This window comes from Hetaerina americana, unplaced genomic scaffold, assembly GCF_022747635.1.
Source record: "Hetaerina americana unplaced genomic scaffold, ioHetAmer1.1.p SCAF_1, whole genome shotgun sequence".
Classification (NCBI taxonomy): domain Eukaryota; kingdom Metazoa; phylum Arthropoda; class Insecta; order Odonata; family Calopterygidae; genus Hetaerina; species Hetaerina americana.
Window position 1 is genome coordinate 26,795,125 of NW_027286069.1, and position 27,704 is coordinate 26,822,828.

The window sequence follows — 27,704 nt, forward strand, 5'->3', positions numbered from 1 at the left end:
AAGGAGTGACCATAGCCGTGGGAAGTCATTGAATGCGCGTAGACGACTTTCCTCGTTGAAAGTAAATCACACTGCACTAAGCTCATTCTCGGAGTGCTCATGTTTGAAGACAGGAAGACTCGGATATTGCAGTGAATTACCCCTTTAAGGGATTGCCATGGGTTTCAACTAATGAAACGGTAGATAAATACCCATGAGAGATTTTCAGAACTCAATTCTGTTTTAATTTAAAAGTCTCCATTAGTCGGGTATGGTCAAGATTATCACATTTTCGAAGAGAAATCCTAGTATTACGAGATTGTTTTCGATAAAATAATTTAAGTAATATTTTTCCAGGCGAAATTTTCCATTCCTCTTGATTTTTATTGTGCAGAGAAGTATTAACTATGAATTTTTTAATAATGGACCCAAGCTATATTATATATAGATATACACTCACACAGCCACACCAATCCAATTTAGGGCACTGAGATTAAATCGCATAAGGCTATATAAATCCTTCCATCCTCCCGGACTAAACCTCTCCCATTAGCTAACATCTTCCACTCATGTTGTCTCAGGAACCAATCTTTCATCGAGCACCCCTATCTGTTTATCCTTACTCCTCCCACAATTTTCCTCTTCTCCTAATTTTCCCGTCTGTTACTTCATGCATATATAGAAAGAAATATTATTGAATATTACTTTCCTTCACGGGACGACCATGAGGGAAACTTATTTTCATCACTTGAAACCCTTTCTCAATCCTCAAAGAAATTTTCATTTCCAACTCCTACTGATCCCAAAGTATCGCTCCCACGCGTCAAGTCCGAGCTTTCGGAGGTAACCCAAACTCTATGTTGCCCTCCCTCCCACCCCCTCCGCCCCCAGCCTAAACGATCAATCCGCGAAATAACGCAAACTCCTCTCTGCCGAATCCTTCACCGAATCAGTGCCCCACCTCGCCGCATGCACTTCTTCATCACTCCCCCTTTTCCTCTCGCCACCCTTCATCTCCCCTTTCCTTCGTAGTTTTGTCTTAGGGACGCCCCGGGGGCAGCCACATCCAACCGCCGCCGCCGTCACTATTGAGGCCAAACCTATCCGAGTAGGTCACGTGAGAAAGTCAAGAGATTGGAGAGGGGGGGGTTAAAGAGTAGAGTGGTGGGGTGGATGCGTAAGTCGTATTTGGATTATGTTCTCGGGTCTGATAGGGGAGGGGGGTCGTTCGAAATTCGGGCTCTCCGCGTCGGAAGGGCGTAGCCGCTCGAGAAATCCATCCTCTAACCGGCGTTCGGCGTTTACCTCTTCCGCGGTCGCCAATGAGTACGCCGCCCTCTGCCGCAACGTGAAAGAAGGTCCGCCGACGAAGTTTTTTTCTCGTGAAATGGTTAGAATTTCACACGCCCACTAAAAGTCCTCACAAAAACTATATCTTTTAATTATCACTCTCGAAAAATCAACACAAAAACGCGAAGCTCAACTTTGGTTTTTCTCAAAAATTTGTTTGACGAATTTTAGTAACTCATTCATTGCGTTTTCTTTCTGTAAGAGCACTCCCATTCCAATTTCTCGCTCATACTTTCGCAAAAACTAAACATTAATTGCATAAATTGTTTTCTCAGGACGATATTGCAAATACAAATACGAAACTAATGGAAACAGAATGGGAAGTTAATACATCTCGCCGAATTGCGCACGTCATCCTAATGCATAATGAGAGAACGGTAAACATGAAACTTGACGATAAACTAAGCTTTTACATGCTTATTGATTATGAAAGCATGGGTTATGTGATGTCCATTGGTATATTATATTAGGGTATATAAAGTTTTCTGGGTCCTTCAATATTCTAGATACGTGTACCTCTATGGATAGACTAAGGCTAATGATTTAGGGTGTTAATTAGTCAAATTGAGTCAAAAGGAAAATGTAAAAGAGACATCGGATATTAGTAAACGAATTAATATCATGTAATAATTAATGTTTTTCTACCTGTTTACAATAAAATCTTGAACCAAAGTTCATTTGTTATAAAATAACATCATTATGGTTGACTCCATTCTTGAAGATCACATTCATGATGATTAACTCTTTTCAGGAAAATAAAAAGGTAAAAGATAAGATCGCGCCTAACCATTGCAATGACGAATATATAATTCTTAAACTAAAAATAAACTCAATGAAGGTGCACCATTTCGGTGGCTTACCAAAGTATCTGTTTCGTTGCAAATCAGTTTCTACCATTCATAAAAAATAATGCTCAAGCATATGATTGCCATTCTTCCGTTCCGTACACCCTTGAACTAATGTGCACTTATTTTATGCAAGGCAGTCAGCCTAGGGAAATCACTGAGCGAATACTTATGTTCATCGAGCACTCAAGCAGTGGATTCTCTCCACAAATTCAAGGAAATCTTTCGTACTCCATCGTCTACGGGTTCGTTCACCGATCGTTGACGAATTGTGGTAAAACATTTAAGAGACATTAACGTACTCTTGTGCTGATAAAACCAGAGAATCAATACACTAAACGGACTCGGTACAGTAAACCTCATCCATTCGGCGGCGTGATCATTTGAGCAAACAACCCGGAGGAACGGAGAAGGAAAAGAACTCCTGTCGTCCTGCGCGAACGCAAGAACATGACGCGTGGATATATTATTTTTTTCTTCCAGCGTTCGTCTCACTAGCGCGAGTTAGCTCACACGGTTTACTCCTTCACGGCTGCGATCACCAATCTATAATTTGGGTCGCGAATGGCCCCACCGTCGGAGAAGAAAGCACGGGTGTCAGACATCTGACCCCACAACAGAACAGAACTGACGCAATCACAGAGAGTGCACCGTGTAGTTTCCAATTCGTTTACTCGGTAAATAATCCACGACAATCAGAACGCAGAGCAAAGCCAACTGAGATCTAGGTAGCCACTATATGATGAGGTGAACTCGGATATTTTCGAGAATAATTTCCGTTAAAATTTCGTTCCAGTACCTTCCTTCTCATCCTCCTCTGCTCTGCGGCACAGAGCAAAGGCATACCTTGATTGACCCGAAACCGGCCGCGATTTGTAAAAAAAAATAAAATAATAATCCATTCCGAAACAGCTCCGAGCTTGGACGGAAAAGAACAGCTTGCTTAAGGTCGCCGACCCTTGGCCTAGTGCTCGATATACGGTGCCGGAGCGAGGAGTGCTCACGCTCGCACTCGTAAGACGAAGCGTGTGTGGGTGAGGGAGAAGGGCGCCCCCGCGGGGCTTTGGAAGCAGTGGTCGCGTAGGTGGGCGAATGTACCCGTCCGACGCGAGTGCGAGACGATGCGCTCGTTCACCCAAGGCCCCGGGCGTGCGCTGAACCGTGTACCCGCCGAAAGAAAGGCCTCGAGATGAGGACGATCAAAATGCGTAGGTATTTGCCATCCCTTGCTATCCTCATGGCAAAAAGTTTTGAAAATTTTCGATGCCGGACGTAAGGAGAAGTAGGAGATGGGATAAATTGTTGAGGACTTGGGAGGATTCAAAGATGTTTTCATCAGGGCTAAAATTTTTTTTATGACTCTAGGTAGGGTAGATGAGATCCAGCGACGTTCACCGCATGCTGTGCGCAGTATTAAATCACCATATTATTCAACACATTGAGCAGCTCGCATGTGTGAGCCCCAAGCTCTATGTTCCAGTGCCATAATGATGTCAAATCAATTTTCAATTTAAATTTACCAAAACTCAGTTCTTCCAATGCTAAAATACATGAGCAAACATTTATAAATAAAATACAATTCTAAAATATATCCCGATACAATTGCTGCTTATGTGTATTTTGGCGTTCTATGTAGTCGATTGTCGCGACAAATAAATCATACATTCTCCTCACGATTGTTGTATATGCGCGAGCGATTGTTGTATCCACTTGATTATGAATGTATTGGCTCACGTTTCGCCAATGCTGGAGTGCACGTGTTCGTGATGAAATAAATGGAATGACAAGAATTCCGAACCACTAGATCCGGTAGGTGGCGTGGATCCCAAATCCGATCTCCGTCGCCTCACATGGGAATAGCATTAATTCGTTTGGTAGGTCGCGCAATCGAAGCGGGGGATGAGGACGCGGTGGAGAACTCCGGCTTCGCCAGCTCTTGTTTGATCATTCACTCCCACAGCTGCTGCTCCATACAGCGTCAGTGACGATGTTTGCTCTGAAGGACAAACAATATTGTGTACATGCAACAGATCGACGTCACGGTCGTGAGTCTATAGGGAACATCGGTTCCATTTGCGTGCGACAATTAACCTCGTGTGTCTCACACATCGCTCCAAATGAAACGAAGCTACAAATTCATCAACGCACTCTTATGCAATCCCATGGCATGCTTTTGGTGTTCGACAATCGATAGACTCACAAATCTCTCTACTAATAGGCAAATTCTACCGATTCTTTAACTAGATTAATTACATTTTCTAATGGTAGCCATAATTATTATAACTCCAAATCCTAATTGCAGCTTCGTTCCTCCCCATTGCATCAACATCCTGTCAATGGCTTTCATATAAAACATTGGTATATACGTATCATGTTCTCATAGAGCTCTTGATTCTGGCGAGAATGGAGATGGGAAACCAGTGGAAGTTTTTGATATAGATGACTTATGAGACGCAGATGATGAAAGATTTCGGCGCAAGGACATAAACAAAATTAAAATATTGGTTGATATCAGGAAATGGGAAAGTTTGAGAGTTGCCTCTCTCTCATTACCAATCTTAAGAGTAACAAAAAGTGATGACAAAATGACCCATAGAGTTGAATACGTTAAAAATATATTATTTTGAATAGCTTAAGTTTAGAGAAATTACATACTATAGGAATCACGTGTTGAGGTATCGTTGCTTGTATTCAAATAAAATTTTAAATTTTATTTGCTTCTTTACTATCGTATCACTTGTTTAGGTTTGAGCTTTCTCAAAATACACCTCCACCATTAATGATATAGCTACGTTCAGAAAAGTGGCAAATACCTGCTAAGTCCCATCCTATTTTTTATGAATTTCTTTCACATTTCACACAATTTACAAGTTTACTATTAGGTATTATGTTTGAGATAGGGTTTGGATGGACAGTTACCGATCATCACTATATTTCTTAGCTTCATGTTAGAAGACAAAATCTGACACCCGGCTTTGCAGTAAAGCGTAAGTCAATTCTGCATTATTCCTCCCTTCATTCCGTCCTACATCCCTATCATATTTCCTCCCCTTCCTCGCACTCGTAACATTCTCCTTTCTATCACAGTCATCAACATCACATTCCAATAAAAACGCACTGAATCCATTTTTCCTGTCTCCTTATTGGTTTCCTTTCTGTCCACTTCACCTTCTCCATCCTTCTCCAAACCCACATTTCTAAAGTCTCCAATCTACATCTATCACCTTGATTCAAAGACCATGTTTCCGTGCGGTAGAAAACCCCGCTTCACATGAAAGTTATTACGAACCTTTTATTAACAACTTCACTCAACTAATATGTCATCAGCTCCCTCCTCCTTGTGAAAACATCTTTGCTTAACACAATTCCTCTGGTTATGTCCCTACTACTTTGAATTTAGTAGAGAGGAAAGGATATTTAAATATTAACTTGAATGTAAGTAGGCACTAGGAATTTCCCAGACATTGCACATTAATGGCTAAGAGGTACAAGAAATACACCCTCACGGTTGCCCAACCAATGTAGAAAGAGCATATGTTCGTATTTTCCCCAGCCGACTACATCAAAGCAAATTATGGCTCCAGATGATTGAGTCTTTTACAATCGGAGATGGGGATTGCATTAGCACGCTGACGAACAGACAAGGCGTGGCGAGCGGTTAAGTAACCTTCCGCTCCCCGCACGTCCGCATGTTAACAAGACAGAGGAGGAAAGGTTTCATTATTGAGTGGATTCGATTCAAGGGATCGCTCACCTCCGAGCGGCGGTTCTCATTTTTTTTTTCTTTCCCACACGTCCAATATTGCCAATATTTGCATGATCGACTCCTTTGTGAGACCGACTTGCCTCTCGCCCGATCCGTTCCAACGCCTTCGGCGATCGAGCAGCAGCGGCTCAAACGGACCGAGAGGCAAGTCGACCACGCGTCCCGCGAGAAGCCGTCTCTGTTCTCATCTAGCCCCTCCCCGGGTCAACTCGACGTGTTCACTACACCTCACCATGCCACTGAAAGAGCCACGTCACCTCCTCCAGAAAAAAAGAATAGTACTTAAAATGAAACTGAATTTTTTTTTAATGCTTACACTGCTGTGCCTTGCATTGAGAGGATTGGGGACGACAAAACGGAATAGCGACTTTTGACGAATCACTCATGTATTTTCAACTATGCGACAACTAAAATAGGTAGCCAAGTCATTTAATTCTAGTCCTTAGACTTTTATGCATGGGTCAGCAAAGGAATATCGCCATAATAATATGTATTTCGTGTCGCTTCAATTTTATTATACTTATTGACCGTCACTAGGGTCATTCCAGGAAATCATTTTTTTAATAATCTACTTTTTTTCAATTTTACCAAACCGATCAACTCCCGGGGCCATCGCGTTCTACTTTGTTCCTATGCATTAAACAAGATATATATATATATATATATATATATATATATATATATATATATATATATATATATATATATATTGAACAGAAATTGTTTGGTGCTAAAAAATTTGGATTGATTTGTATTATTCAATATTTTCCCATGCATTAGTTTAATACGTACCTTTGAATTGAAAGCAATGCGATAATTTTGCGTGTTAGGAACTTATTTATCCATGAAAGCCTAAGGGTTTTATTTAGACAATTCAATCTTTTCCTAAACATTGATCTTTGAATCGTTCGTTGGTATAATTTGACGTGGTTGCTTTCTCGTAACTCCAAAATATTTTTCACGAGGTCAAAGTCATGCTTTGTTTTAATATTGTAATACAAAAAAGCAGTGAAGGACTGCATGGGATTTTAAAATTTTTCAAAAGCAATCCCCTCACATTCTTACGGAGATACTGTTTTCTTCGCTCCAGGGGGTAAGAGACACCCCACGTGGGGTTTCGCAATTTTCCTCTCCGATTTGACTTAAAAACTACCAGTGTGCTAAATATCTACTTCCTGAGACCGCTGCAAGTAGGCTAAACATTTTTGGACACACGTGTATGCAAACGCTCTTTTGTACGTATACTCGTACAGCCTAGATATTAAGCTTGAGTGCATAAACCCGGATTGTATTTCACATTTAACCTTCGACAATATCGATTAAAGCACGAGCCTAGTTCTTTAAGCAGTCTGAAAATTTTTCTGTTTCAATGGTATACTTTAAAATTGGATGCTTATTATACGAATAGCATTAAGTCTTTAACCTATATCCTTCTTGAAATGGAAAAGTTTTTTAGATTTTCATTGCGTTATTCTAAATAGTATCTCTGGTAGCCCTAGTTTGATGCTTCAGATAAACTTTTCGTTCTTTATTTTCCAACTGTTTGAGCATTTTCGTTGCAGCTGACACGTATCAAAAATGTAACGCAACGTTAAATCGTTCAGTTAGGGTAGCCATGTAAATTTTAATGTCGTGAAACCATTCAGATGTCTTTAAATTTATACGCTCGACATTCCTACGCATCGTTATTGTTCAAATATGTTTCAAAATCTCATCTTTGAAATGAATATTATGTCATTAATTTCACATTCATGACCTCAATGGCACATGATCGTTGATTTTTTAAATTAATTATTGTGAGAAACTCTTGATGTGGGCGCCTGTGTTCTCCTTTCAAGCTAACAACTGATACGTGAGAGGTAAACATAAGAAGGAATTTAAAGATCTGTTTAGCTAACGCTCCAAACATATTGTATAAATCCATAAGAACGATCACTAAAAGTATATCAATCATCTCTCCCGATTTCCTAAAGCATGCGATATTTACCCTACAAAATATCAATTGTTATAATTTTTTCCGGAAGAATGAGATAATATCAGAATTGTCTTTCCTCTCATAATGTTGAAATATTTTTCATTTCACATAAAGTCTTGGAGGAATAACTCCCAATTAGCTATAAGTAGTGATAATTTTAACTGCAGATACAGAGTCTACATTTCAATGGCAAATCCTTTGTCTAATTTTAAAAATGACCTTAAATAGTGAATAGTGAGCTTAAATAATGTGTATCAAATTTCACACTATAGTATAGTGTTTTAAAGTTTTAAAGGCATGTTTGTACATTATAATTCACGACAAAATGCTAATATTTTATTTTATTTGAATATTCTAGCGTAATTATTCTGCCAGACAGTTTGCATTCCTTATTTTATAGTGAATTAGTCATCAGAGTGGTATTTGTTATTCAAATTCTACGCGAAATAATTTTGATATCCTTGACATTGATACAGAAATATGACTGAATAATCAGTGTTTTAGAATATTAATTTTTACAAAACAATGCCCACACATAATCTAATTTCAAGCTAAAGGAGACATCCGATAAAAAGTTAGGAATAGTAAAATCCAAATAATTAAGAATAGTACGAGTACAAAGACGATCAGCAAAGTGAATTCCGTCTATTGGTTTTAGCTTTACGTTCATCTAATTTCAGTAGAAATGTTGGATATTACAAGATTCAGTTTCCAGGTCGATGTAATTTCAGCAATTGTGACCAACAATTACCCCCACGCACACAGAAACATATTATACTTAGACTTCGGACGCGGCCAGGCATAGTCGGGAAAGGATTCAGAAGTTGTTCCAGCCGTCGCGAAGCGTTTGGTTCCGTTTTGAAACGAAAGTTAATTTTGTTACTAATTCAGTACTTTCCCCCATGAGCATCGACTTTGGTGAGAGTAAACATTTAGATTTCTCTACCGGAAAAGGAAGAATATAAGTCAAGAAACCTAGCCTGACCCTAGTCTCGCGCTCACGAGGCTCGGGAGGAGGCCGAGGATGAAGAGAGGACCGAAAGCGAGGTGGTCCACGCCACCCGCAACTGATTAATCACTTGGCTCTCTCACTTCCAAATATGGCCTTCGATTTGTGAACTCGGGAGCCATTCAACTCGTGCATCCCGCTCGTACTCGAGTGACATTTGCCTATCCACCGAAAAACGTCAAAATAAAAATGAGCGAGAATTCGAGGTCCACGGGCTTAAACGGGTTTCACCTCCACGGGAGAATACTTGTGAGCCTCTCATGGAGCCCCTCCTTGGAATGGAGCGAGAAAAGAAAAAAAAACTAATCGTGAGCAATTAAACTTGACCGATTACGCCTTTACGCAATTAGTGCGCATACGTCAGCCTGGCGGAAGGGTTGCATAAAAAGGGAGAAGAAATGGAAAGAGAGAGTTCAATCACCCATTTTACATGCGATCGCGCCATCAGTTTCATAACGAAATGACTCAATCCGTGAGTTCCAATTCGTGGGGGGCACACTGGGTCGACTCAAATCCACACTCCCCGCGAGATACTTCAACAAGTTCATTTACTACCATTGATGATTTTTCTAACCTATCATTAAAATATTTCTCCATTGGATTTAAACATGATGTTATTAAAATATAGGTATTCTGAAATTATGAGACCGGCAGCTCAAGCGTAACCATATCTGCTCCATATGGCTTGCCCTGGAGGCAATTGGCTCGAATTAAGATATGGCTTATCCTGTAAAGTGTTCGGTTATGCACGTATATGTCATGCCTACACCTTGAACATTTCCTTTGCGCCAATTTGAAAGAGGTGTGAATCGACTTTCATAAATAAATTCCGTGCTTTAGTCCTGGGAGTGCGTTCACGATTATTTCAAATGATTCGTAGTAACTATCGTCCTCACCGCGATGGATAACGAATACTCCTATAACCTTTCTGTACATTTTCCGCGACAAAACCAGCATAACGCGATTCTTTGCCGCACGAACAAATCACTGGATTAGGGAATCAGGACTGGTGATCGCAAACTTTGGTCCAAAATCGCATAAAAGTCAGCGGTGGCGTTAACTTCCAAAAAAAAAGATCCGTGAACCACCTATGATGTCCTGAAAACTCTTGCAGGTTGTCGTTAATATGTCACGGAGACGGGTTCTGGAATAAGGCCGCCCTCATAAAAATTCTGCCAACCTTGAGCCACTATTCGTGCAGATAATTGTGTGGGTCACGGCTGGAAGTAAAATTAGTAGCAGATAATACTCAAAAAAGGAATTGAACGAAATGAGTTAATAACGCTAAGTTTCCAGTAAGGCGTTGCCCCTCCTTTTGAACACCCTGAAAAGCCTGGATTACGACACAGTTAAATTAGTAAATGTTTTCTAAATGAATTCCATATCATCCATATAGTTTTAGTTGAGTGTTCGAGTTTACCTAGCCCGTTCAATAATTAGGATAGGTAATTAATAATTCATTCATCTTACATAAGGCACTTTCCTCGTTTATGGCTATGTGAGAGCCCCTCATATTAAGCCTTCGTCTTTTCATTCATCTCAAAAACTCTGTTTTCGATACTTAATGTACTACTATGATGCTGAACTTCATCGTTATACTATAAGCTTGAATTTTTGTTGGAATTTCTTAATGAAACGCGTACCTTTTAATAATTAGATATAAATAAATGAGAAGTAAAAGTGTTCATTAAATTCAGTGCTATATACGAAGAACTAATTCTAGATATACTACTTATTATACTATATATACGAGTCCGCTACATATTTGCAGTATATTTCGCATTGAGAAAAATAAATTTAAACCTATTAGTGATATTTAAATAATATAATAATTAGTTTAAAATGTGTTGAATTTCATATACAATGACATATGTATTTAATCATATAATTATTTTGATATTGCTAAATATATATTTGTGTGTATATATATATGTATATATATATATATATATATATAAATTAATAAATATATGTATATATCATATGAAAAAATCAAATAAATCTCAAGGAAAGGACTTTAACATATCAGATTGGCAAATAAAAATTATCACATTCGCATTTTATTCGAGGCAAACGTAGCTGATCAGTAAAGAAATAAATTCAAAACCGACCTTTTCTAAATGCCACTATATCTAATTCATTTTTTTTCTATCATTGAAAGCTACTGAGTATTAACTTGTCTTTGGTCATTCTTTCCATTTCAGGTGATAGGGCACGTTAGCGGTGGGCACATAAATCCTGCAGTTACCATTGGCCTACTCGTCTCCGGTCACGTGACTCTCCTCCGTGCGGCTTTCTACGTCCTCGTGCAGTGCATCGGTGCAGTCGCCGGGGCCGCCGTTCTCAAGGTGAGGGCCACCGCATCGCCCATCCATCCAGCTATAACGGTCGCACCCAAGTCCTTCGGCGATGGGACGGCCGCGCGCACGGATCAGGGTCTCAGCGAAGTAGCGGACGAATTCGAATAATAACAATAAATTACAATCTCTTCCACGAAGAGGGATTTATAAATGTAGAAATTATGTCTCCGCTACTTTTCTTCGGCGCCGCTTCGATGACGAGCCTTCGAAGTTGCTGGGTGGGAGCCAAACGATCCGAAGCGGTGCCAGGACGATTGAAAAGAGAGGCACTGGCGCGAAAACGTTTTATAATTCGGAAAATTCTCAATACAGACTATATTTGTCCCGGGACCAGTAGCATCGTGGGCAATAAAACATGTCGTAATCAACTAATGTCCACAGTTCACATTTTTTCCGAATCAGTCTTGAGAAGACCTAGTTTGTATACCAAAATTTAGTGCCCTTTGCAGCCGACGGAGGGAGACTGCATATTTTGCTTTCCTATACAATAAATTCGCAGTGGTGTGATAACTAATCTTGTTCCTAATGCACTTCTTGTTTTGAAGATGAATACCAGAAAGACAAGGACAGAGATAAAATAGGGCTGATTCTATGAAAATCACGCAGAAAGTCAGAAAGATAGCGTGAAAGATAAAACATGATCGCCTAAACATTGCTATATCAATATGCATGCAATTTCTAACAAAAATTCCCCTACGATCATCGTTCAAACATATCTTCCCTGTAGGCATTTTTAGGAACGTTCCATGAATAATTAACATATCCAATGAATTCTAGCTCTAATGAATGCATTAGCGGATTTTCAATCAATTCTCCTCCGTCGATATGTTGTTCCGTGGTCGATTTTTAGAATCCTCCGTACTTTCGAGATGCCCCCGCCCCCAAATGGGAAAGAAGAAAACTGGCTAGACAGGTACTCCCTGTAAGAATACCAGTCACCGCAGAATAGACCAGTCCCCATAATTTTTTCTCATCCTTCGAACCGATAGCGTACGAAGGGGTCACACCCGAAACGAGTTAAACACATCACACCCGTAAGTTCCTTTGCCCACTCTCGTGTGACCCAAACTCGCGGAATAAGTTTCGGTGCGAATTTTAGCAGACAAGGTTTTTCTTTTTTTTTCTTGACGGCGATAGTTAGGCAATATTTTCGTCATGGGGAAACATTTATCTATCACTCCGCAGTTGCGCCTGGAAAATCATGCTGGCTTTCGGTGTTGTCGAACGGTCGTCTTGGCTTAGCCTTTCGTAGCTGCGCACTTGCCGTTTTTGGTAACGAGGGTGAGGGCAGTCGGGAGCTTGGGCAATCGGCGTGCGCCCGTCAATAGCGCTCGCTTGCGGAATTCTCCCACGAGGGAAAGGAAGTCGAACTTCGGGAGAGTGCAAGGTCTCCTCCTACCCTCCCCTTCGCCGAATTCGCTCCCAGCCCCCGCCCCCTCCTCGCCCGCTAAAACTCTTGGCTCGTTATTCCCTTCGGATCTCATGTCGCTTTTAATATTCTTGAGCGCTACGCATGACATTTTAAAAACGCCGGGACGAGGACGAGGATGGAGGGGTGGGTGAGTGCACTCTGTGCCGGCGGCGTTAAATCACGGCGGGCGCCTGGGGTGTCCTTCGGCGAGGGTGTGGAATTCATTTCCTCTGGTTTGTTGGACATTGACTCTAAATTCGAAAGCTGGATTGCAGTGAAAAATTCGGACCCGCTCGCCTGCCTGCCTACCACAAAAGGGCTCGACCTTAAATGTACACTTTCTCTCTCCTTCAGTCATCCTGTCTTGTGACCTTTGCCTCTCCTCCGCCCCAAGGGACTAGAAAATAGCAATGCCCCACTCGAAGACCGTCTCTGCAAATTCCTCAGCTGATCATATCGCGATCGGCGATTTCGAAAAATTTTGGAGAATTCTGCCCGGGGTTTTTGGGAATTATTTTTTTCGGAGCATTCATGTGGAGTCCCACGCCCGAAAACAAACCTTCTATCGTCGACCGCCCACCGCCAGGGGGACCCTGGGTGTGATAGCAGCACGCCTGGATTACGGGGTTTAGTTTCAATGGCCGGGGGACAAGAATTTTAGGATGCGGCGGCACGATCCCCTCAGCCTACTCCGAACATCGATCGAAGCCTTCCCACGGGCCCCGGAGTCGGCGCCCCCGTGTCTCCCCAGACGTAAATTTTCCCACTCCCCCCCTCCCATAGTTCCATTCCACTCTCCAAACTAGTACACTACAGCTACTACGAAGACTCCCCCTTCACCAACACCAGCATCGGTCTCCTCCTCCACGCCCCCTGCCCCCCTCCCTCCGGCGCAACACACTCACCTCGGTCGCGACCCCCATGGCCACTGGAGGGTGACCGCCGTTGCCCTTCACCATCAATCGCGGCTGCGCCACCCTCCCTCCAGCCCCAACACCTTACCACTCCTCCATTCTCTCCTATTCAAGTTTTTGAAACCCCTCTCGCCTCAGAGCCGTCGCTGCGTCCGAGGCGGAACCCCTCCTCCGAAGACCCGTGGCACGCAGCCGCCGTTGCTGTTACGTGAAATTTCCCATTGACCAGCGGTCACACCCGGTTCCCTCTCCCGCGTTTTGGGGAGGGAGGGTGAAAGAGTGAGAGAGAGAGCCCCACGCCGCCTCACTCTCATCTCTTCTCTCCCTTCCTTGAAAGTCTTTTCATTTTTCCTTGTTTATTTTAAGGTGAGAGTGCATTCGTGAGTGACCGAGGACTATGAAACCGAGCGGTGAAAATGTTCACAAGGCGAGAGCGCTCGTAATCGCTCTCCCCGTCTGTTTAAAGCCTTTCATCAGCGGCGCGTCGTCACGGTGGAGTAACTCGAGGCACCCGTAGTAGCGATGGCGGTGGTGGTAGTAGTGTAGCAGGAGGCGGCTCCTGCGGGAGACTCACGCGACCGCCGCGCTCACTACTTGCGCCATTTCGGGTGCGATGGGTTGAGCGACTGAAAATTACGCGGGCGATTAGGGAGAGACGAGGGGAAGGGGGTTGGAGAGAGAGAGAGGAAGCAGGCAGTCTTGAACAATTGCGATCGGTTTAACGCCTCGTCAAGCGTGCGGCTTGCTGAATTTCGAAGTTTTCACTACACAGTACCCAAGTTTGGATCGTAATTACTGAAACTCTGGGGATTAAAAACCCGTCACCCAGCAGGAAAGGTAATAGACAATACTTGAGTCGTCGTTTATGCCCATTTAACACCTTTAGAGGAGATAGAACGTGATGAATGAACAGTTATGTCATATGGATTGCGGCGGGGAATGCGAGACCACCGCAAACCACACTTTCTAAGCAAGCGGAAAAAATAAACGACTACAAAGGCACAGATTAGTTCCTGCTAATGTGTATAGAGAGCCATAATCACCCGCTTCTTAGACCTCGAAGTTTTCTGTTAGACTTTTTAATTATGTTTCAGGTGCCTACTATTTCTTCGAAGAGGAAACGTTTCCTCACTCTGACAACGCTGTTCTTAGGGCGGATAAAATAAAAAAAACACTGAAGGAACGAGTTTTAGATGTTTCCAGGGGGGAAGGGAAGCAAATAAATTTGAAAAAAAATCCATGAAGCTCACCCTCAACCGCCCCAGAGGCCTTATACGAAATGGCATTCTTAACGGCACTTAAGATGACCTGTTTCGGAAAAAAATCAATACGCACGTTAACTTTTTTTTCCTTCAATGCTGCTTACACACTATATCGCACCTATTACTTTTGGAGTCTTCCAAGGCATGAATTACGTCGATCTTAGGTAGCAGATCTATTCATACTTTACTTGTTGCATTTTTATAAATAGGAATATAGTGCTGGAAACAGTTGTAATTGATATTTAAAAGCCATAAATGATGTTTGTAAAATTCCCCGTGAGGTGAATCCGTACAGAGTTTGTTTGGACCGTTCGTTGCAGCTCTGGCACGTTGCTCAAATGTGACTATGTTCATGGGCGGATTATTATAAAAGTAACGTTTGAGGGACATTAATGACTGATGAATACTGAATACCATCCTGAGAGTAAAGGAGGTGACGTGAATTTTGGAATCGCTTTCCTCCAAAAAACTTTCATGACAATAGCACCCGAAATAAAACCGTTCCCTACCGAACTACTTGACATTTACGCGGGAACTCCATTGCCGTTGTCGGTCAAGGACATTGGCGTGAAAGAAGGCTGAAGTATGCGTGTGGAAGATTTAGGAGACTCAAAGGAAATATTCTAGGGTCTAAAACAACATCACACCGATAATAGAAATTTCACATTTTTCATTCTAAAACAAAATTGGTCCATGCATACATTTATGAATTTTAAAATGGGAAGCATGTGGTAGAGGTTTTTAATGAGCGTTAACGCCCGGGAACGTCCTTCAGAAACCGCAAACAGCATCGCATTTTCGGGCCATTCAAAATCGAAAACACGAAACTAAATATCTCCATTTTAAAATAGTACCGTGTTCCCTATAACAGTTTCACTCGGGTGTGATACTTATGTATAATTTTATATTCTAAGAATTCTTAATGCTATTTATAATGCGACAATTTCATGTATGCACACCAGAAGTTTTCCCCCATTTCCAATAAATTTCCAGGCCAATCATCATGAGCCTGAATGAAGATGGTGGAAATCCACGCTGATTCCCAGTTTGGATAATGACATAACAATGACTTTTTTTAATGAAAAAACTTTTAATAGAGCCAGGACACAATTATTGAATAATATGATGAATGAAGTTTCATAATGAATAATGTAACTGCAAATGCAAATTGCAAAAGGCTTAAGAGAATAATTCGAAAAAATTAATTTCGTAGAAATGGAATATATTGCAAAAATATCATTTGGTATATGATTACATACAAATCGATCAACTCAAAGAGCTTCAATTCGTAATATACGTCTCCTTTAAAACTATAGCAATTGTTTAATGGCATGATAAATAAATTAAATGAGTTAAATAACCGATTTAGTGCCACTACAGATGGAATTAGATCGTCTTTTCCAATAAGTTTGTTTTTCAAATAAATGAAAATTATTAATAGAATAAACGGATTCATATTCTAGACAATTTCCCCAAGTTTTAAAATTTAGGGTGAGGGAAGAACGTCATTTAAACTATCAACTAAAGATGCTAAGAACATGTATCAATGGGTTATAAGAATTGCGCAAGTAGAGAATAATCATTTCTCATGAGAAAACTTTTCGATTAAGTGGGCTAAAATAATGCATCGATGCTCTACGTATCGGCGCAACGGTCCTACCGGCACTCAATGGCTTAATTGTCATTTTTGGATGGTGTTGCCCTGATTGTCGCAAGTGTATGCTCATAAACTGAGCGCATACCTATTGCCCATCGCCTGCCCAGTAAACAAATGCGATGAAAACGAGTTAATTAATACGATTTAGAATCTTGTTTAATATTCACCGAAAACCTGTCTGGGTTGCAGGTGATGACTCCCGCTGAAATCGGTGCCTTTGGACTCGGAAACACTTCCGTGTCTCCGTCCTTGACCTCGGAGCAGGGTCTCCTCGTGGAAGCCCTCGTGACTGCCGTATTGGTTTTGGTGGTGCACGCCGTTGTCGACTTGAGCTCCAAACAGACTAGCGGCGCCACGCCTGTCGCCGCTTCACCTGGACCCCTGGCCATCGGATTGGCGGTCACCACCTGCCACCTGCTCGCCGTAAGTAGTAATTATTGTTAATGGGATTGGATCGTGTGGCTGCGCGAGACAACGTGTCACCTTAGATCGTGCATTGACGTTAAGAGATTTGATTTATTGTAATAAAGATATTAGATAATAATCTTACGAAAGGTATCGCCCTTTCGTGCGTAGTTCATAAACAGATATGATGTGGACAGTTTTTAAGAACTCTAAAAGGTTCTCATTAACTTTCGATACGTGCTCTAAAACTTATTTTGGACTAGTTCAGAGACTCTGGGTTTTCGAACTGAGTGATTTCGGCTGCTTTTTGCCCACAAAGGAACTAATAAAATTTTTTAATTCGGGTATATGCTGTTATGTTAATGTAATTGTGCATTTAATATATCAGTTTTCATGAGAACAACATTATTTATTGCACCATTTAACTATGACTCTTCCGGTGGTAGTCTCCTACTGTCATAAGAGCGCGTGGAATTAAATCATGGATTTCTAGTGTCCCATTTTATGAAAACTGAAGCGGTAAGATCCTCTTTTATCACAGTCATTTGAGTGCACTTTAAAATACAAATTCAGAAAATTTCACCAAAATGGCATATACCTGATATCACGATGTAACCTCTTAAAGCTTGATGAAGTGTAAAATCTAAAAGGACAGACTCTTGATAATATATCCTTTACATCTACGAAAGATTGTCATTTATTCTTATTAATGCCAACCGGTAGTTGGAGTAGTACATATGATATATATAATTTTAGTAGTGATAATATTTTAAAGAATTAAATGAAATAAATGAACTTTAATAATAATAATTTTATTTATACATTAAAGCATTTTTACTTATTTGCTTGCTGTACTAACGTCACCCGCCATGCACCGTCGTGCTATTTACGCCATTTTCGACTATTTCCACCACTGTCTGTCTGTTGTCACAAAAATAATCAATTACGACAATTCCTTCACTACTTATTGATATGACGGTCCGGTTTCACAGTTTTTACAACTCTTACTTTTATTTTGCTTGCTCAAATGTACGTCAGATGAAATAAATAGGTATCCAACTGGATCAGAGAGATGGCGTCAACTATTCGCCAGATTTCGCAAAAGGTAATCCCTTGACGCTGCAATGTATAACGCAGTCAAAAGCGGCTCTTAGAACACCAAGAAGGGGGTGGGATCTGTAACCGATATCTGGTCTAACGAGATATATTCTCTTAAAATATAAGATGCTAGACATTAACTCTAAATAAAAGATGTGATTAGGCTCTCAGGTATATAGAGCTACTCACAGTATAAAAAGTCAATGTATCTACGCATAATTAGTCTCATAAGGCTATATATTTAAGGGAAAATTTTTTATTGAAAAATCAGACAGATACATTTTTCTTGCCTCGCAAAAACACATCGAAAGTTAAACATCGATAAAGAGAGAAATATTTCAATTAAATAATTTATATTTTTTGCTCATTTATCGACCTAAATTACATTTCAACATTTATTAGTGATGCAAAATAAATTACGCGGTTTCCAGAATTTGCAAGGCGAATTGAAATATCCCATTGATCAAGATGAATATTTTGATGGATAATCAGGTATAATGGCGACTGGATTTCTTCACACATTCGGTTCCGCAACCCGATTCTTCGAAAAGCCTAAAACCCCAGCTCAGTAATAGCAGCAGTATTGGGAAGCGTGGGTAATATTTTGAATAAATATCTTAAAGTGGGCCATCTTCCTTCGGCGCACACAGTGAAAACATTTCATAAGGTGTGAGATTTTATTTTTGTTTTGTCACCAATGATTCGCTCTCCCATTTGGTTTTCCACTATACCATTTCGCTCATTGTTTTGGTAAACTAATATGATTCGCATTAACTTGTATTTCCTTTACCGATTTCGATAATTTATTTCCAATAATTTGGTATAAATTCAGGAAGGTGCTTGATAGTTTGTTTCTTTTATTAATATTCCTGAGAAAGAGCTATAATAATCATTTTTTCCTCTCTGGTCAAAGGGTGATAACTCAATGGATGGGTCAATGACCTCTGTGGTCAAACATTGTGCACTTAGTATGGGCGTTCTTAAGCGTTCGCAGTAAAAAAAAAGGCAAATGTCTCCGATACTCCTTTATTAAGAGATGCCGAAAATTTCGGAACATGCCTTGCATGCCGCAACTCAAAATTTCCCATCTTGTCTCGTTCAAGGTTACGGAGATCACGAATATTCCATCAAACTACCCAGATTTGTATACTGAATTGTATCCTCTCTTTAATTTACTCGTGAAATGAGTAATTGGACACAATTTAAAATTAATTCGTGGGGCATAAATTTTCTTTTGATTTATACTTTTTAAGGCTTCCCAATTAATTTATTGGCTTTTGTTAGTTGAACGTACATATATGTGTGTGTGGGTGTATATATATATATATATATATATATATATATATATATATATATATATATATATGTGTGTGTGTGTGTGTGTACGTACTTGTATAGGCATTGCAAATACTTGGAATATGGAGAAATAGAAGTATAAAATAAGATAAATAGTTAAAATACCTCTTTTGGTTGAAACTTAAAAATATTAAAATTCTTTCCCAATCCCTGCTCATCCACTAACTCAATAAAGCTACTGAGGTTACATTTTCAATTGTTTCCCTTCTCTAATTACGGTTTTACATCGCACAAAATACTCATTTAACCTCGCGTATGGACACTATTCCGCGTTGACGTCCAGATGTACGAGTGTCTTTATTTCACGAACGGGTACTACTTTCCGGATTACCCTCGTACCAATTACAACCTTGACTCATGATAACGCCTTTAAACACGCACGTTTGGAGGAGTCGTTATAAAAAAGTAACATTACGGGGAATCGAACCTGGGCCTCCACGCCTCTCCGGGAATATCTTGGGTGGCGATGAAATATCTCCCCCGCATTGTTTTGCACAAACGTACGTGACTCCTCACGGTACTCCATGTAGCATTTTCCTTTGCGTTACTTTTCAATAAATACAAATAATCCTCACGTGAATATCGAATATAGAATTGTGCTGGGATTACCACTGTGGTGCCAGTGCTTGATTGTACGTGAATAGGAAGCGAATACTCGACGGGGAAGACAGAATTATCTCCTCCAGTGGATTTAAAAGCTAAACGCGACATTTAAATCCGCGTGAAAATCAGGGCGCGCACGAATCATAGGGAAAAAATGCTGCTTCCAAAATCAGCTGATCCTATCATAACTTGGGAGGGCAGAGTAAAGCGAAGAATTATGTCGCATGAGCGGTGCTCTCAACTCTCTGGTCAATCCGTGGGAGATCTGTTTGAATGTCCTCCGCCGCTCTCCCTCCCCCCATGGACCCTTCTCCCGCCCTCCCATCCCCGCGGCGGGCGCACCCCTAAACCAAGAAGTGAGCCCACCCCGGCCATACCAGTACCACTTCGGTGTGGAATGGGGAAGGAGAAGGTTTGGAGAGGGCGAGGAAGAGGAAGGAGGGGAGGAGAGAGTATCCCTTCCCCTCCCATCTCTCTCTCTCCCGGGAATGGAGGTCGCCCAGAGCGAACACTCTCCCTTTCACCCGCTCGGCGAAAGACTATGTACATGAATGGGCGTATCGAGGAGTGGAAATTGGGGAGAAGGAGCCGGCTTGTGGAGCGAGCGAGTAAAGTTTGAGGGGGATGTGGGGAGGAGGGGGCATGTTACGCCACGCGGGCTGCTGCCATCGGGGCAGCGGAGTGTTGCCTGCAGGTGTTCTCTCTCTCTCTCTCCCCACCCCCCATCCCTACCACTCCGTTCGAACCGACCAGACCCCCTTCCCCCTCGTCAAATCATTCGCCCACCTCTTTCCCAAAGCGGTGACGTCAGGCGTCAGTAGTGAATGGGGATGGACAGGCCTGCACGTGGGAGGAGGGTGCGGAGAAGTCCGGGGGGGCGCGAGGGGGATGAGGGATCTGCCAAGTGGTGGATTTGGTGGTTGGTTTTGGGGGGGGGGGCAGGGAGCGGGCCACAGTTTGGCCGCAGCTGGTGGCGTGCGGGATGCAAGAGGTGGCTTCGGATGGGGCCGTTAATGCCGCCGCGCTCGCTCGCACTTGCTTCGCGAGATTCGCCCGAGGCACGATTATAAAACTATAATTTTTTTCACGAAACACATTTTTCACAAGAGACACAACAATTTTTGCACGACAAGAGGCATATATGTGGGTTTCTATAGGCCAGCGTAGGGTCCATCATTGAGAAACGAGAAAAAATTAAAATATCGGAAATTCGTCGCACCAGGACGTTATCACATAACAACGAAACTATTATTGCAAAGTATACATTAATAGTTAACTTAAATCTCATTCAATCTTAAAATGCCAAATGGTAGAACATGGTAGAAGGTCTTTTAAAAATTGAAAGAAAATGATGTGTGAAATTTTCTTTCAAATTGCCATCGACGGGCGGGCTTATGAAATATTTTTTTATTGACACCATGGATTAAGTCATCATTTACGAATTCTTCACTTACGAATTCAAAATCATTTCAGAGCAAATCTCGAACATTCTATCGATTGAACTCAATATTACAGCTTTGCGTAAATTATCCAGTCTTATTGCCATATGTAAACCTTATTTTGATGTAGGGTGAAGGGCCAAGATACTTTTTCCTCCCTTCTCGCTTTAAATATTAATTTTACTCTCCTTTTAGAATCACAGTATCGCAGTGGAAATACAATATTTTAAGTTTCATTTGAGTGTTATATTCTTATTTATATGGCGCTACTGTATTAAGTTGCTAAAATGTTGGTATGCATGTGGGGAACATTGTTTATATAATGTTAGTTATAAGTGGTAATTATTCTAGTAATAATAAATGGCAATTAGACAGCTAAGGTCTTATCGCTAAACTCAGTGCAAGAAAATTCATTTCACGGCAGCAAAATGCCATGTGGGAAGTGGGATTTGAACCTACGGTCTTAAAATTTACCGTCCAATCGCTCGACCGTTTACTTCTAAAGATGCATGGTATTCTGCAGTCACCGACCCCTTGAGTGTGTAGCAAGGGGAGATTCCATATGAGGCGAAGAGTATTCGTACACGTATTCGGGAAAAGGTTACGAAATACTAGTGGGGAATCCTAATTATTGAAACGACGAATATAACTCGGATCACAATCAGATTTTTATCCCCTACATTGACGCAAGTGCATATTAAAAAATACTTTGTGCATGTGAGACAATCTGCTAGTAGTGGTTATCATGCAAGAGGAGTTGCGATACACCTTACACGCCTATTGTACATCGGTAGCAGAGACTATGTAAATAAAATTAGAGGGATTAAATGTAGAACAGGTAGACTTAAGATGACATTTTTACGACCAATAAATGTATCCAACCGCGTTTAGGGGGAAAAAAGAATTTTTCTTTTTTTTATTCTACCTAGCCAAGTATGTTGTAATTATCTCATCTAGCCATAGTTGCCTTCTCGTTGCTAACAGCTCACATCGTATGCGTAGAGAATCCTATATAACTTTCACAATGTAGTGCAGGTACCTGCAGTTATATCAAGATATCGTACACATTATTTGAATTAATTTACACACATACACACACTATATAACCATAAACCCAGTAATCAACCCGAAGGTCGGTTTGGTAGGTGATGGCAGAGTTCGCCCAGTACTAAGCCCTATGGCGTGTAAAATTCACACATCAGAGTAGGGGGGCCAGTTCCTTTCCCTGTGCCGGTTATGGTTTCCCAAGAAGATCAGATACCCGAAAAATCACATATCTTGGGTGTAGCTGCATGCCCAGAGTGCCTTTCCCGGGAATCGAACCCGGGCCCATATATATATATATATATATATATATATATTAACCGGCACAGGGAAAGGAGCTTAATATATTTTGATTGTTGATTACTGTATTTATGGTTTATATATATATATATATATATATGTGTATATATATGCATATATGTTATATATATTGCCTGATGTGTAAGTTACTCTGTCACGTACCCTAGCGGTAGCTTTCAGGGTACAATGTGGATAGAAAGGAAGCAGATAGAAAATCACAAAGTATCACTTGGGCGACTTCTATATATTTTCTTATCCAATATAGTGCGGAAAAAATTTAATTTTTAACATATACCTTTAGAATATCTCTTTAATGTGACATTAAGATGCAGCCTAACGTAGTAGCAAAATATTTGCACTGTGCATTTAGCATCTTCAGCTAGGAAATCATGTGCTTCAACTATACTTTATATACGAGTCGATCGTATATAAAGAATATACGATCGTGATATTTCAACCTTTGATGAGTGATTCCCACCGAAATTCCTCTTAAAACATTTCTTCTCTGCACTTATTTTCCTAAATCAATAATATCTATTAACATCATATAATCCAATCATAAAATCCTAACAAGTCCCCAATCCATTCGATTAACCACTCAGCTTATTTCGCCTAATTTGTTTTTATGAATGAGTTTGAATTAAGCCCAAAGTAACAGGTTTGCTCTGTGAAATGTAACTGGCGAAAGAAAGTACATAAATTTAACCAAAGAAACGTGTCTGCACTTTGGCATTATGCTTAATAATGACATATTGGTATCGATTCAATGGACTGTTAGTGCTCGTTCCCTTTCCAAATCGTGGGTACCGAGCGTAGATTAAAGCGTATTAGAGCCTTTTATTTTTCCCTCTTTCTACGACGCGTCGAAGTTGGGAAATGGGTGAGGTACAAAAGGCGAAGGTGATTAAAGTTCGAGGCAGGCGGTCAAGGGTGTTTCAGTAGTGATTTCACGTTGAAAGGGTAATCATCAACTACAATTTGGCGGGCGGCATACCTTATAGGGTGGTAAGCATCCGGAGATGGACGGCTAAACCAAGATTTAAAGCCACTTGCCGTATATTCTGGAAGACGCACAATGTAATCGGCCCCTATATTTTGCGCTCGTGGGATCCTCGAGTGAACGGTTACTCGGGAATGCTTTGGGTAAATCTTACTGATTGCAGTGTCTGTGTGTATTCTTGTGTTTGTGTGTGCGTGTGTGTGCGCGCGCGCAAGAAAACAATTGATGGTGATTCCCCAAGCAAAACAATTGATGTTTTAAAAAAATTCCTCGTCCGTTCACATGTCCTTCTCATCTGCAGACCTAGAGAAATCGCAACAGCAATGTTCTTCTAGCTTGTTTGGATACTGGTTGTTGGTGTACCATTCATCTAATAGAAACTTAGAATTTTCAAAATGAGTTATCGAAAAATGTTACGAGGAGATAAAAGCGAGATTATGCAATTTTTCAGTATGGTAGATCTCACTTAGAATGTGCTGCTGGTGCCTATACCTACATGGCACCCTCGAGCCATCACTATGGTGCCGGACAGGGATGGCGGATTTGATTTCCGAATTAAAATAAGTACAGCAAAGAGTGGCTTAATTGTAAAAAAGATATTATTATAACTCAATAACGTCACCGGATTGTTATAACTATCACCCACAGATCAAAGGTCAAAATATGAATATATCACATGAGTAAATATTAATCACACGTTTTTCTTTGGGAAAACGTAAAATGCAAACTATAAACGGCGTAATACTATGGTAGGTTGTACCTTAAATATAAGATCTTAAAATTTAAGTATATTTCAGAATACGACTAGAGGACATCACGTTAATAACAGAAATCGAATGGTTAGATTGTACAATCAGTGTAGCTTATTTTCTATGACTCTTATTGAACCATAACCATAGTTCACAGATCATCTTGAGGTACACATTGGCTAAAACTGTGTCTCTATATTCTACAAATCTACATCCGTGTTTTTATATATTTGTGCGTCGCCGAAGAGCGTTCCATTTCGAAGATATATATATATATATATATATATATATATATATATATATATATATATATATATATATATATATATATATATATATGTATATTTATATTGCTAAATGCGAAATAACAAACTGAATTTTTCATATTAAATTTACGATCTAGATAAAATAGAACCCCAACACTGTATCTATTCAGTTAAGCTACATTTACCAGGTCCCAATTTTTCATCGATTTACTTATGAATATTCAATGTCTACATACTAGCGGACGACTAAATTAAAACCAGTTCATAAGATCATCTTTCAAAGCAGCAAAATGTAACCAGTGTGTACGAATCGGAAGTTGCAGCGAGAACTTGCCAGATCGATAGCTACATCCAAAACCAGTGTGCTTCAACAGATCAGACAAACTTGGACTACCCTGTTACCGAATAGAGAATAAGACCAATTGATTGATTTCCTAACCTGCGGATAGTATGCGTAAGCGCGAAATCTCGCTCCAGATCTTTTAATACAATCTTACAGATGTTTTTCGTGATATAAATTATTTTTGGATTTCGATAAGGTAAGGAAGGGAGCCCATATGTAGATTAAAATTATCATTACTAAAGAAATTCCATTTTGATGTTTTTAGTTATTATAGCTATGATCATTTCACTATCGTTACATTAGTATATATTGGTTGTTTATTTTGTATATACATTACCATGGGAATGGGTCATTCAAAGTTAAAATATTGGGCTCGAGGTTATTTAATTCTTAGTCTGTGTGATTAATTTTCAAAATATATTTGTATTCGTCTTTGTTTGGGCTTCGTCGCAGACGAAAGAGGTATTTTTTATGAGTACAAGTTCGATATAACGAGCTATAGTTGCGAGAAAACTTCATTTTAGCCACCGGTATAATAGTGTATGTATTTCGTAATAACGAATGGGGCGTTACTTATTGCCATATACCACTTTATCATGAGATGATGGCGTGAATTAACCTTTACAATTTCATCGAACTGCCAAATTGAATATCTAACGCAGTGCTAAGGTTAGACATCAATGAAGGAAAGTTATTTACCCAATGAGTAGGAATACCATTACTTGTTGATGTTTAGATGACGAGTCTAATACTTTTGGGACACTCCCTTCTGAACTTTATTCAGCTCCCAGAATTTCAGAAGAAGAATGGAACACCGCCTCCTGCATGTGCATCCAGCTGCGACGCCCTTGCCAGTAATGCGGCCAACTAGATGGGATCACGATTGCTAATAGATGCGAAAAAGATCAAGTTGGCATTCAATCGCTTGTGAGGCGAGAGGGATGTTGTTAATCCGCAGACTAAGTAAGAGGCGTAGGCGAGAAGTTAAGATGAATGGGATGAGTTGAGGGCTCAAAAGGGAGGGATGAGTAAGAAACCCGAGATCTCGCAATCGCGCTACTGCTGTTGCAGTCCTTGTTCTGTGCCCTGTTTAATGACACTCCTCTTTATTCCACACCTAACGGGAACAAAGGTACTCAATATTTTCGAAGCGACATGGTGCCCCGTCAGAAATGAAAGAATGGCGTGTGTTGGGTTATTTAGTGCGCCGTTCTACCACTTCAGATAATCACATCGCCAGGACATAAAATTGTCACAAATAAGAGAGATAGACTGTCGAACGGATAGATTAAAGCTTTACCTTTCCCCGCGCTCTATTGGCGACAACTACTCAAGGGGGGAAAGAATAAGAGAGAAATTGGTAAGCACTAGCGAAAATAGTGAGGAATATAGTATGCAAGTTACATTCTCCCCTTGAACTCATTTCATGGCTGGTATCCTAACACACCCCCCTCCCCACGCACCCTTTGGCCGGGTGGTGGCGTGTCGTGTACGTAAAGTTGTGGATCTACTGCATTTATGAATTGCCTGTCCTGCATGAGTAGAACGCTACTTGGTAATTGGTAGCTACGTTGCATTTGATCCCGACCTTTTTAATGGGGTTTTCAGTTATCTTTTTGGTGTATTTAGTGGAGTAGTTACTGGCAGTATATTATTTGTAATATTTATAAATGTTTTCGCACGGATGATGACCGTTCGCCTCTCATACACGTGCCTTTTCGAAGGTGCCAATACGATCGCGAGGTGCCGCGCGTATGTAGAAGCAATCGTGGTGACCCCTACCCCACGTCCTTGTGATAGCTTGGTGGGTAGTGTACAGATGTAGATGATAAGAACGCTAGATAAACTAAAACATGGCTAGCTGCTTTACTTCTTTTTTCTGGAAGAACCACATATATATTTAAGCATTTGTAGTAAATCGTCACTGTGGTCCTCTTTTGGACGGCTTGCTTTTCTGCCAGCCATTTGTCATTGACTCAGAAAAAACAAACAAATGCTAATTTTTTTTCACTTTGTTGATTGCAGGTGCAGTACACCGGAAGCAGCATGAACCCCGCCAGAAGTTTCGGTCCAGCTGTTCTCGCTGGTGCATGGGATCAGCATTGGGTAAGAAAATTTCCGTCTTTAAGTTGTTTAAGTTTATTTGCCTCTTAAAATAGAAGAAACTTGTTCTGATTCAGTACTATTCTGACAAGAATTACAGCTGATTCTTCAATATGCCCTAACTCATAAAATATTTACGCGCTGTAACAAAGTTTTTTGACGTCAGACGTAGTGAGATAAAATGACCGCCGAATGTAGGACAGAAGTTATAAGATGTGCAATCTCAGGAAATTTTGAACTCAGGTTTTCCTTTATTTAGCAGACTAATGTCTGGAAGAATATTTCTCAATCATCTAATAGAGAAAGGTCAAGTTGTCGCCCTTTTAGAATCTCATTAAACTTGTGGACTACATTCTTTGCAGAGAAAGTATCTTACAATCGTCGATTTACATGTATTATCGTATATCGTCGATTTACATGTATTACCTTCATTCGATTTTTCTCGAATATCACTAAATTGCTGGTGGTAG

At 40.5% G+C, this 27,704-nt stretch overlaps 1 protein-coding gene across 1 annotated transcript in view; it reads left to right on the forward strand.

Annotated features, from left to right (window-relative positions):
* Window positions 1-27,704, forward strand: part of LOC139689813 (aquaporin AQPAn.G-like) — a 77,614-nt gene that overhangs the window by 41,278 nt on the left and 8,632 nt on the right. Inside the window, exons 3-5 of the mRNA XM_071586920.1 lie at window positions 11,129-11,272; window positions 16,718-16,951; window positions 27,157-27,237. Of these exons, the coding sequence (XP_071443021.1) occupies window positions 11,129-11,272; window positions 16,718-16,951; window positions 27,157-27,237 (459 nt within the window). The remainder of the gene's footprint in view (window positions 1-11,128; window positions 11,273-16,717; window positions 16,952-27,156; window positions 27,238-27,704) is intronic.